We start from the raw sequence: 12,516 nt of genomic DNA, 5'->3' as shown, positions 1-12,516 counted from the left end.
ACAGACACCTGACAGCACCTAAACCCTCATGGTATCCATACCTCCCGCTTCTTAGAAGAGACCACAAGCTCTAGAAAGGACACGTCTTCTCCCAGGAGTCAATCTCCGTCAGGTCATAGAGAGTGGAGGTGAGCGGGCCACACGTCCACTGGATGTGCTTCCGCTTCTGCATCAGGTGCTGGAACATCTGAGAGAACACAGGGGTGAGCTGGAGGGCCAGTGTGCAAGGATCTGTCCAAGGGGAACCACACAATTGAAGAGGAATTAACAAGACTCTGTTTACATGAACGCTCTTTTAATTTTGTGTCTATCTCTCCTTCCCACAAAACCTATAAAGATCTGAAAGAAGGGAATAGACAAAGGGAGCAGAACTTTGGGTACCACAGCAGAAATCCTCAAGTAAGATTCTCCAATCCACCCGAGTCCTGAGGCTGAGGGTGTTAGAGATGGGGTCAGAAGTAAGGGACCACCACCCTTTTGGGGAATTTGGGAAGAAGAGTCAGGAGAAGGACAATGTGGGATTCGGGGAGCATCCCTCACCACGGTGTTGCCCTGCACTCCGGCCAGCTTGAAGGGGGTGAGACCCTCGTGATTGGGCACGAGCTCCAGGGACTGTAGGTGGTCCCCACGCCCGTCATAGGACAGCAGCAGGTTGTACATCTGGCAGGCAAAGGTTTTGTTGGGCTGGAGGACGAGGATGTGCAACACTGTGTTTCCTGGGGGAGGACATGTGGTGTCACGTAGCCACTGGGACCAGAGTCCCTGAGGCTACCCATGGACTCTGCCCCAGGGTGGGGGGGCCCAAGGGCTGCTCCAGCCCCTCCGCTCACACCCCCGCATCCCCGCTCCCCCTCCAGCCCAGCTCTTACCCAGGGAGTCCTGGGCCCGGATGTCAGCTCCATGATCAATGAGTAGCCTCACCATCTCCTCACTGCCCATGCAGGCAGCAAAAGACAAAGGATACTCTCCTGGGGATGCAGAGGACACCAGGCATGAGAGTGCAGCTGGGGTGGGCAGCCTCTTGCTCCCCCTTTCTCAACTCTGGGCCGGAAACACTTGTCAGCAGAGGCAGGGCTGGTGCAGAGGGTCGTGGGGTAGGCAGTTGGCTCTGGCCCTCAGCCCTTTAAGGGCTGCCCTCTGCCAGCTTCCCTGAGCCTGGAGCCCCCCTCAGAGCCCCCCCACCCTGATTTGCTCCTGCCCACGTGCCTACCCTCCAAGCCCTGGGCCTGACTCTCACCAAAGTAGATGAGGTTCTGGGGACTGAGGCGGTAGGCTGAGCCTACAGCTCTTGCAGAAACATTGGCCCCGTGGGCGAGCAGGGCTTTCACCAAGTTCACGTTCTGATTCATGATGGCTATGTGCAGTGCCGTCTGACCTGGACAAGAGAGTCGGTCATGTGATCTATTCCCAGTTCTTTCAGAGACACAGCATTCCCTGGCTGATGGGGGTCCCTGACAGATCCTTGCGTGGATTTCTGCCCTTTACTGGGCAGAATGGTGTGAGACTGAGGACAGTTGGCTCACTCAGCTATCCTACCTCTCAGGTACTGGGGGCGGCAGATAAAAGTAATCACTCTAGAGCTTCTTTGAAAGCCATAGAGTTCTGTCCTTCATGGCACATAGAAAGAGTTGAAGGAAAATAAGAAATGGCTCAATTAACAAGTCAACAAATAACAAATACTGGAGAGGATGTAGGGAAAAGGGAACCCTCCTAACTGTTGGTGGAAATTTACCACAACCACTATGGAAAACAGTATAGAGATTCCTCAGAAAACTAAATATAGAACAACCACATGATCCAGTAATCCCAGTCCTAGGCATATATCAACACAAAACTTTCCCTGAAAAAGATACATGCACCCCTATGTTCATTGCAGCACTATTCACAATAGCCAAGACATGGAAACAACCTAAACGTCCATTGACAGATGGAAGGATTAAGAAGATGTGGTACATATACACAATGGAATACTACTTAGCCAGCAAAAAAGAACAAAAGAGGAGTTCCCTTTTTGGCTGTCTTAGTAGTTAATGAGCCCTACTAGGATCCATGAGGATGTGGGTTCCATCCCTGGCCTCACTCAGTGGGTTAAGGATCTGGCATTGCCATGAGCTGTGGTGTAGGTCACAGACTTGACTCAGATCCCACATTGCTGTGGCTGTGGCCAGCAGCTGTAGCTCTGATTCTACCCCTAGAATGGGAACTTCCATATGCCATGAGTGCAGCCCTAAAAAGCAAAAAAAAAAAAAAAAAAGGAAAAAAATATTGCCATTTGCAGCAACATGGATGGAACTAGAGACTCTCATACTAAGTGAAGTAAGTCAGAAAGAGAAAGACATACCATATCTGGAATCTAATATATGGCACAAATGAACCTTTCCACAGAAAAGAAAATCATGGACTTGGAGAACAGACTTGTGGTTGCCAAGAGGGAGAGGGAGGGAGTGGGATGGACTGGGAGTTTGGGGTTAGTAGACGCAGACTATTGCATTTGGAGTGGATAAGCAATGAGAACCTGCTGTACAGCAGAGGGAACTATATCCAGCCACCTGTGATGGAACATGATGGAGGATAATGTGAGAAAAATAAGGTATATATACACTGATCACTTAGTATATATATATGTATATATATATATGTGTGTGTGTGTGTATATATAATATATATATATGTATTAGTTGGGTCACTTTGTTGTACCACAGAAATTGATAGAACATTGTAAATCAACTATAATAAAAAATTTGAAAAAAAAAGAAAAACTGGCTCAAGGAGGTCATGGATATTCAGAGTTCAGACTAGAACCTTTGCATTCCTCTCAACTCAAGGGAGTCCTTCTTGAACCCTCCGCCACACCTTCCCAACCTACTCTCAGATGCCCCCCTACCTGTGTTCACCTTGAAAGATCGTTCAGGCTCCTCACCTACACATGGCTCACATATGGTGGGCTCCTTGACCAGCTCCGGGGCAGCCTCCATCAGCACGGTGGCAGCCTCCAGGTTGTCGTAGAGGGCAGCTACGTGCAGTGCTGTCTCCCCCAGGGCTCCTGGAGCGGAGTGAGACAGGAGCATCAAACATTCCCCACAGACACTGTCCAGGGCCCCTTGGCAGAACCTTTCTGAGTCCCAGAGTGGGGGGCGGGGACTTCTGTCCCTTCTCCATCACAGCAAACTCGGATCCCACCTCGTTGCCGAAAGTCACAGGTTCGGTCCAGCAGGAGTTTCTTCAGGACACACAAGTCATTCTCCTTGGCTGCCCGAAGCAGAGGTGATTCTCGAATCCTGGGAGAGGATGAACAGGAGTCAGAGACAGACAGGATGGCAGGGAGGCCAAGAGCAGAGAGGTACAAAGACAGCTCCTGCCCAGGACACACCAAGTAGGCGGTGACACCCTGGATCGTGGCTTCCCAGACTCAAGCTGAGGGTCAGACTGGGGTGAGAGCCTGGTTCAGCTTCTCCCATGTGGTGGCATCTTGTCTCCTCTTCCCATGGGTCCTTGTGGCTCGGCTGAATGAGGGAGGCTGCCCAGACCGTGGAACCAGTGGTCATGCTGGCCCTGGCCGGGTCAATCTAAGATGAGTAAATGCTTTGAGGACTTGGGAATCTAGAGCAGATGGAGGAGAGGGGCTTTCTGCCTGGGTTTCCTCCCTGCACACAGGCCTGCAGAACCAGCTCTGTTTAGATCATGAGCTGCTTAAGTTCTGCCTACCTACCTCAGGGGCTATTCAGATACACAGATACACATTCCTGCTGGGCTGAGGGCGGGGGATGGACGGGGAAGGCTCTGTCTCTCCTCTAGTTTACCCTTGGACTCAAGTTTCTAAATACTTTGTTAAGTGAAGAGGAGCACGGCTCAGGGCTTCTCTGAGCATGTGCAGCTCGGAGTGGGAGGAAGGAACTCTGGGGACACATCCATCCTGTAGGACCTCTGCCGGTTAATCTTTGCTTCTCCCCTGCCTGGACGAGCCAAACAAGAGATAGAGCTGATTCCTGCTGGGCAAGTATGTGTTGTCTCTGAAGGTGAACACAGAGCCTGGTAGGTTGAGGGTTGCGAGGCGAGAGGTAAAAGGCAGATAAACAGATTGACTGGGGTTCCCCTGAGTTTGCCAGCCCCAAATGTTTCTCTTCCAATGGCCCCCTGAACCCAAGAGAGAAGTTTTATTCTTTTTCTTTTTTTCTGCACTTGCAGCATATGGAGGTTCCCAGGAGAGGGGTCGAATCTGAGCTGTAGCTGCTGGCCTACACCACAGCCACAGCAACACCAGATTTGAGCTGCGTCTGCAACCTACACCAGCACATGGCAAGGTCTGATCCTTAATACACTGAGCAAGGCCAGGGATTGAGCTGATGTCCTCATAGATATAAGTTGGGTTCATTTTTACTGTGCCATAATGGAAACTCTGAAGTTTCATTATTTCAAGAAATAGCTTTTGGAAGTTCCCATTGTAGTGCAGGGGAAACGAATCTGAATAGTATCCCTGAGGATGTGGGTTCGATCCCTGGCCTCACTCAGTGGGTCAGGGATCTGGTGTGTTGTGAGCTGTGGTGTAGGTCACAGATGCGGCTCGGATCCCATGTTGCTGTGGCTGTGGTGTAGGCCGGCAGCTGTAGCTCCGATTGGACCCCTAACCTGCCATCCTCCATATGCCTCGGGCGCGGCCCTAAACACCCCCCCCCCCAAAAAAAAGAAGTAGCTTTTGACTTCCAGGCTGAGCTTGCATCTGCCCCTCAAGGAAGCGTGCTCAGGAGGGACCGGCAGAGTGCAGGCCAGCCCCCCACCCAACTCACCTAGACTCCCGGTGTGAGCGTGCCCAGCTCAGGACAACCTGGGCCAGGACTCCAGGCTTCTGGCCCATGGCCCTCTGGAGAGGGGTCCAGGAACCAGCTCTTTCCTGGCTAGGACCTTAGTCCCACTCAAGTGCAGGAGGATGGAGGGAGACTAAAGTTTCTGCAGCAGGGCCTGAGACGGGGGTTGGTAAGCACGCAAGGAGCTCTTTCCCGAACGGGGGCTCAGACGGCACTCAGGGCCTGCTTCACAATGCATGAGACCCAGTGCCAAATTAAAACGCCAGCCCCCTTGTCCAAAAAGTATTAGGAATTTCAAGGTCATGATGACCTGACGCATTAAACCAAGTGTGGGCCCCTGTGCAACTGAAGATCCCCCTGCCCATGAGCCCAGCCCTGGCTGCCCCCCGTCCCCCCCCCAGTCTGCTAACAGCAGCTCTTGTGGATGAGAGACAAGCCCTGCAGACACCCCGAGGCAGAGGCTCATCTTCCAGGGTCTGGACCTCGGGGCTGGCCGTGATATGTTCTGACCCCAGGAGCGCCAGCCCTGCCTGAACAGCCACCTTCCCAGGAGCAGGCCCAGGCCTTTCTCAATCTCTGTCTCCTCAGGACCTGGCACAGCCCTGCACCCAGGAGACTCAGTAAAAGGTAGACGGACCCTATGAGTCAGCACTGGGACTCCCCCGTGTCACCTGGGCTTCCCTGGTCAGCAGGTCAGCTCCAGGTATTATATAGACGAGAGCTCTCCTCCCTGTTCCCCTGCTCACGACTCTCATTCTCGTCAGTGATAATTCCTCACTCCCTCTTAAATCAGCAAGTGTCCTAAAACCCACAGGATCGCAGGCCTTCCCGGCAAGTTGCTCCCTGCTCGCCTGTACTCCTGCACCCACCTGTCCCTGCTCCTCCCCTGGATGCTCCTCTCTGGTACCTGGGACATGAGCTCTGGCACTGAGCTCTGGGCTGCTCCAGGGAGGGGACAGACCCAAGAGGGCAGAGGGCTCGTAGCTCAGGGACGGGGGGCCAGGGAGCAGCCTTACCTCTTCTGTTGCAGCATGTGGGCTTCATCCAGTTGCTGATCCCAGTCTTGCTGTCCCACCAGCCAGGAGGTCAGAAGTTTCTGCAGCTGGATCCAGAACCCTCTGGCCTTGGGCGGCGGAGCCCCCATGTCTCCTCCTTGTAGGCACTGGCAAGTTATAGGGCTGTGGTTCAAGGGAGCCAGGCTAGGACTCAGCAGCAACTGCAGTGGAGGCAGGGGGGTTGGGGCTGGGGTGGGGAGTGAGCGTTTCTCCAGGGTGGCGTGTGCGGTGTGCAGTCTGTGGCTGTGGGGTGTGGGGATGTGTGCACGTGCACCCAGGGGACTGAAGGCCCAGCCAGGAGAGAGAGGCTTTAACTGGAGGGGGAGGAGCTCTTTCTAGAGCAAGCCCCTGGGGCCCTGACCCTGCCCTGGAGCCTGAAGGGGCGGGAGGAGGGAGCTGGTTCCTATCAGTGGGCTAGGGCGGCTGAGACTGGGAGCGGAGAGGGGAGGGGCGGAGGAATCTGGACTGGGAGCTTCTGGAGAGGGCCCAGAGATGGGTCCCGCAAGCGAGGGGAGCAATTACCTGGGATGCAGGAGTGTGCAGAAGCAAAGCCCTCCAGCTCAGCAATCAGGCAGGTCCGGGTTTGAATCTGGGCCCTGAGTCCTTGCACATCAGTTAGGTGAGCTTTCTGGGCCTCAGTCTCCTAATCTGTGAAATCTGTAACACCTGCCCAGTCTCAGGACAATGAAAGGCACAATCAATTGTGACAGCTTGACAACCGTGGCTTCTCCTTCCTTAGATGGGCTCCAGCCCCCCCAGGACTGCTTCTCTGAGCTGTGGTCCCCTCTGCCCTCCCCACCCACAGCCCTGCCTCAGAGGACCTTTCCTGGCTGCCCCTCCTCTAGAGGAAGCCCAGTGACTCCTCTTCCCTTCCAGCTCCTCCCTTCCAGTTAGAGGAGACCCCAGAGAGGCCTGTGCTTCTACAGAGGTTGAACAGCAGGAACTGAGCGGAGGTGGAGGAAATCATGGGACTCTCCAGGAATGAGTCAACAGGAGGAGTTTGGGTAAAGATAAGACAGTTTTAAATTAATTTATGATATGAGAGTTTCTAGTTCTCTTCCTGATTGTTTTCAAACAGGAGTGTCCATAGTATTGAATTGCAGTCACTCAAAAGACCTATGAGGTACCTGGAAACAGGAACAAGGTACCTCCTTATTGGCTAAGTGAGAACATACAGCAGAAAGGGGTTCCTGTGACTTCCTGGGGCTGGTGGCACAGTTGGAGATGGCTTGCAAGGTCCACGTCACACAGGAGATCCCCTTGCCTCTTGGGAAGCTTCTGCCTACAGAAAGATGAGAGGCTGGAGTGGAGATAAGCTGGGGACCCTTCCCCCTGTCCCTTGGGGGTTCTTTGGGAGCAGGGACTCCTCCCTTCTTTGGCTGTAAGAAAGAGAGTCCTCCTCCAGTGATTGGATGGACAAAAGAACCCTTAGGGAAGGATGGAAATTGAAAGGAAAATAAATAAGGAAAGGAAGAGGAGGTGCCTGAGATGGGAGGAAGCGTGCTGCCCCTGCCCCCCTGCCTGGGAGGGGGGAGATACTGGCTGGGAAGGGGGAGGGGTCACCTTGTGGGGCATTTTTCTGCTTTGCTGGGGGTTGGGGCAGTGTGCGGTTGTAATGACCTCCGAAGCCTTGGGACTTCCAGTCTAAGGAGATGGAGGGAGCGATAAGGGTGAGGTGGGGGGTGTAGATGTGCTGATAAGCAGGGGCCAGCTGAGGAAAGGAGCACCTGCCCAGGAAACATTCAACCCATAAAGTTAGTCCTGGGGGCGGTGGGGGCGGGAGGGCCCGGTCAGAGCCGCACAGAGCAGGTGTTGCAGGGGTTGGCCACCAAGGGCACGGTCCTTGGGTCTTGGCGGCGGCGGGGGGGGGGTCTCCCACGCTCAGTCCATGCACTGTCTTCTCCACAGGAAGGGCAGAAGCCAGTTGCCTGAAGGGAACCAGGTTGTCCCACCTGTCCCAGCTGGGAGGAAGCTGGAGATGAAGAAATGGCTTCCTAATCCTTGAGTTCTCTCCTCCTCTGCCCTCTGGCTCCCCTTCGCCACCCGATCCCGCCATCCCCTTGGTCACGTCCTGCATGGCCACTCCATTCTCCCTTCTCTCCATCCTCCCATGGCTTTCTGCAGGCAGGGACACTGTAACAGCTCTGCCTCAGGCAGCAGCTTCCTAGCCCAATGATGCCTCAAGATCTAACATGAGTCTGTAAGCGCAGGTCGGGCCCCTCACCCCACCATCTTGTCCCAGAGAACCTTGGCACCAAAGCAGCTAGACCTCTTCTTCTGATGTGATAAAGAGGAGGAAAACATATTAATCTGGATTTCAATTTTCAGGTGATCCATCCCCACCCTGGCTGCCTATAGCCATGTAGGGAAATAATTTGAACACTATACTTTTTTTTTTTTGTCTTTTGTTGTTGTTGTTATTGTTGTTGTTGTTGTTGTTGCCATTTCTTGGGCCGCTCCTGCGGCATATGGAGGTTCCCAGGCTAGGGATCGAATCGGAGCTGTAGCCACCGGCCTATGCCAGAGCCACAGCAATGCGGGATCCGAGCCGAGTCTGCAACCTACACCACAGCTCACGGCAACGCCGGATCGTTAACCCACTGAGCAAGGGCAGGGACCGAACCCGCAACCTCATGGTTCCTAGTCGGATTCGTTAACCACTGCGCCACGACGGGAACTCCTGAACACTATACTTTTTTAAAAAAAATTTTTTAAGATTTTAATTTTTTCTATTACAGTTGATTTACAATGTTCTGTCAATTTCTGCTGTACAGAACATTATCCTCCATCATATCCTCCATCATATTCCATCATATTCCTTGACAGGTGACTAGATATATTTCCCTGTGCTATATGGCAGGATCTCATTGCTTATGCACTCCAAATGCAATTGTTAATCTATTAACCCCAGATTCCCAGTCTGTCTCACTCCCTCTCCCTCCCCCTTGGCAACCACGAGTCTGTTCTCCAAGTCCATGATTTTCTTTTCTGGGGAAAAGTTCCTTTATGCCATATATTAGATTCCAGGTATAAGTGATACCATATGGTATTTGTCTTTCTCTTTCTGACTTACTTCACTTAGTGTGAGAGTCTCTAGTTCCATTCATGTTGCCACAAATGGCATTATTTTGTTCTTTCTTATGGCTGATAACAGCATAGTATTCCATTGTGTATATATACCACATCTTCTTAATCCATCTGTTGATGGACACTTAGGTTGTTTCCATGTCTTGGCTATTATGAATAGTGTTGCTATGAACATAGGGGTGCATGTATCTTTTTCAATGAAATTTTTGTCCTGATAAATGCCCAGGAGTGGGATTGCCTGGACAGTATATTTTAAAACGCCAATGGCGATCGTCATTGGATGGTGGAATTCTTAGCCTTTTATGTTTTTCAGACTTTGACAAATAATTCTGGAGTGAGAAACAAAGGTAAAGGGACCCCTAGTCTCCTAGGAGCATGTACACCACTGCACAGGGCGTCAGGTGGGTAGGTGGGGAGAAAACTGAAGCAGTGACAGTCAGGATTGCCCCATAAGACACCCCCGCCCCAGCCCCCAGCAACCCATACTTAAAGAGCTGGAGATGGCTTCTCAGTTTGTTAGCAACCAAGAGGCTCCTCTCCCAAAATAGCCAGGAGGAGGTGAGCAATTTTTTTTTTCCATGCAAACATCATTTCCTGGGCCTGCAAGTCAATGAGTGCAAGGAAGGGGTGACAGAATCACCTGCTAACTTAATCTTGCCTCTCCCATCCTCAAGTGACCTCCTGTAATACTCCCCGGTCACCCTGCCACCTGGCTTGGATCACCTGGAGGAACACAGCAAGCAGCAACTGCTGTCCTGTCCAGGGGGCAGCCTTGGGGTATCCGTGGGAGGAAAGTGCCCCAGGCCCTTCCATTTATGCAACCCCCCTCTTTCAGGAAGTGTGCGTGTCTCTGAGCACATCCTCACCGCTGCATTAGGTGGTTCATTCAGGTGTCAAGTGCATGGCTGCCAGGAGAGGTGTGAGCTGGTGGTGACAGTTTCAGCCTGTCTAAAGTGTCCTCCCTCCTGTCACTCAGGGCTTGTATCAATCTCTGGCTTTCCAGGGCAGGCCTGTCTCCCTGAAGCCACCCTACCCTACCCTGCCCCCAACCACCTCTGCTCCAGGTAGCAGATGCTAATTAGCCACAACCCATTCCTCCCTGCAGATCTGTGCCCACCAGGGTCAAGGGCAGGGCCAGCCTGGGGATATGAAGGCCGGTTTTTTGAGACCCCTTATGTGGGATCCTTGCCTCTACCACACTGTTTTTTCTCTCCGGGCTCTAACTCCTCTGACCCTTTAGAGCCTGAGCCTCTAGCAGCTCCCCCTCTGTATCTTGAGTACAAAAGGATGTGCACTTCTATTAGCACAAGAGGGCAAAGGCTAGGAAAAGGGAAAGCTAGGAAAAGATGGGGGAAGGACGAGGAACGAGAGCACAGGTTCCACTTGGGTCCAGGGTCGTCTTCTCCCTGTCTCTGTCTGTCTCTCACTCAGAGTGGGTACCTTGTCCTCCCTCCACACTGCCCTCCCCCTCCCTCATTTTTGATGGATCCAAGTTTCATGCACAGCTCAGGACCTGAATATCTGCATTTCAACATCCAGTCTCGGCCTCAGCTTCCGCAAGTAGCTTCCCTTCAAGAAAGGCGGCACAGAGGCCTGAGAAGGTGTGATATTTAGACTCTAAAGAATAGTTGAGAGGCCTACTCTGCCCTTTTTTATCAATATGATCTTCAGTGAGCAGGTCATTTACTGTGAGAGCCTCAGTTTCCTCATCTAGATAATGGGTACAGCAATACTATGATTCTGAGTCCTGGTTGCCATGGGGATCTGACGATATAATGGACAGTAAAGACTCCACAAACTCTGAAGTCAACAGAGGATGGCCCCCTATGGTCACCCAGAAGCCTCTGCTGTCCCCTGCCAGCTACTCTCCACGCTCCTGCCTGCCTGTGGAATTCTCCCTCCAGTGAGGCAGGGTGAAGGTGGAGCCCACGGCTGTGATGTCACAGAGCTCATGACATCAGAAGTCCTGCGGAAGGGAAAGGGAGAAGAGGGTTCTGGGAAGAGGTAAGGGCAGGGACAACGGACCAGGGAGGGCAGAGGGGGAGCCTTCTGGGCACTGGGGACCAGGGAAAGCCAACAGCAGCAAATGGGCAGGCCCATGACTTCCCTGGGCTCCCAGCTCTGCAGGACAGTGTTCCTGGCAACCATTCTGCTGCTGCTGCAGTGGGTGAAGGGGGTGAAGCCTCAGAAAGGGAGCCTGGGCCCTTATGAGAGGAGTCAGAAGGAGAAAACACCCTCGACAGGTGGGTGGAGAAGGCAGATGAGCTTGGAGTCACAGATCAGAGCTCTTTGGAGCCAGAGCATCATGCCTCAGGCCAAAGTGAAAGCTGGGATAGGTTTTGGAGTTCCTGTCGTGGCTCAGCAGAAAACGAGCCTGACTAGTATCCATGAGGACACATGTTCGATCCCTGGCCTCGCTCAGTGGGTTAAGGATCTGGCATTGCTGTGAGCTGTGGTGTAGGTTGCAGACGGGGCTCAGACCCTGTGGCTGTGCTGTAGGCCAGCAGCTATAGCTCTGATTCGACCCCTAGCATGGGAATCTCCATATGCCATGGATGTGGCCCTAAACAGATAAAAAGAAAGAAAGAAAGCTGGGATAGGTTTGGGTTCTGGGTGGTCACCCCAGACCCCACTACTGCAGCAAGAGTGTCATGGGAAGGGAGCTGGAACGGAGGGTCCTTGCCAGGGCCGTACTCAGGGAGGACGAGGGTGGCAGGAAGTGAATGGGGCTGTGTGAATGCTGGACCAGGGTCTCCTAAGTTCTTCCTTCTCTAAGATGGTCCCTCACCTCAGATGATGTAACACTTTGGAGGCAATCTGAGTTGGCAATGGGGCATGTGTGAACTTGAGTTGGGGCGACTGTTGCACACAGACCGGAAGAGACCTCCGGATGAGTGTCACCTCTGCAGTCACAGACAAGGGGGTGGGTGGATGGGCTCTCAGGTTCCCCAGCTCCTTCCCCTTCCTGGTGCGGGCCAGTGGCAGGGTGGGGGCAGTTAGAACCAGTCCTTTCATGCCATCCCCTCTCCCCTGTTCCAGACCCAGAGCAAGAGCAGTTCGAAGAGCACTTTGTGGCCTCTTCCGTGGGTGAGATGTGGCAGATGGTGGACATGGCCCAGCAAGAGGACAAGAGATCAGAGACAGCAGCCATCCGTGACCACCTGTTTGACCTCGCCTTCTGCTTGAACCTGGCCAGCATCATGGTTTTTTTATGAGGGATGTTGAGGCAGAGGCGGTGGGCTGGTTCCTGGTGGAGGAGCTGGACATCTACCTCCGCTTCATGATAGCGTACTGACCCTCTCTCTCTGTGAGGCTCCAGGGCTCTTCTCCCTGGACGCAGCTTCAGAGAGATCTTTTCAGCCATCCACAGCCACCACCCAACTGCCTCCCCATGCCCCGAGTGCCATCCCCTAGACCCCAGACCCCTGCCCTTCTCCCTTCCAGCCTCTCCTGGATTTGTTCAGGACAACAGACTTGGGGAAGGAGGCAGCAACAATGAAAGTAATAACAAACCCTGAAAACCACTGGGGGCCACTTAATTTTGTCCCTACCTCTGCTTAATCACCCAACCT

General features: G+C 53.1%; 2 protein-coding genes across 2 annotated transcripts in view; one reads left to right on the top strand and one right to left on the bottom strand.

The window, feature by feature from the left end:
* The window catches only part of TRPV5 (transient receptor potential cation channel subfamily V member 5), a 33,549-nt gene extending 26,324 nt beyond the window's left edge, over positions 1 to 7,225 (bottom strand). Inside the window, 9 exon segments of the mRNA XM_047763663.1 lie at positions 42 to 94; positions 97 to 187; positions 541 to 716; positions 870 to 968; positions 1,238 to 1,375; positions 2,921 to 3,043; positions 3,181 to 3,278; positions 5,819 to 6,018; positions 6,380 to 7,225. Of these exon segments, the coding sequence (XP_047619619.1) occupies positions 42 to 94; positions 97 to 187; positions 541 to 716; positions 870 to 968; positions 1,238 to 1,375; positions 2,921 to 3,043; positions 3,181 to 3,278; positions 5,819 to 5,946 (906 nt within the window). The 5' untranslated portion in view covers positions 5,947 to 6,018; positions 6,380 to 7,225.
* A 3,507-nt stretch (positions 7,226 to 10,732) lies between these two features.
* LLCFC1 (LLLL and CFNLAS motif containing 1) lies at positions 10,733 to 12,228 on the top strand. Its single transcript, XM_047763861.1, is given in 2 exon segments — positions 10,733 to 11,187; positions 11,984 to 12,228. Coding segments are annotated over 2 exon segments (402 nt in total). The 5' UTR covers positions 10,733 to 11,030.
* The last annotated feature ends 288 nt before the right edge of the window (positions 12,229 to 12,516 follow it).

Source organism: Phacochoerus africanus, chromosome 16 (genome assembly GCF_016906955.1).
Source record: "Phacochoerus africanus isolate WHEZ1 chromosome 16, ROS_Pafr_v1, whole genome shotgun sequence".
Lineage (NCBI taxonomy): Eukaryota > Metazoa > Chordata > Mammalia > Artiodactyla > Suidae > Phacochoerus > Phacochoerus africanus.
This window is presented reverse-complemented; position numbering and strand designations above follow the sequence as displayed.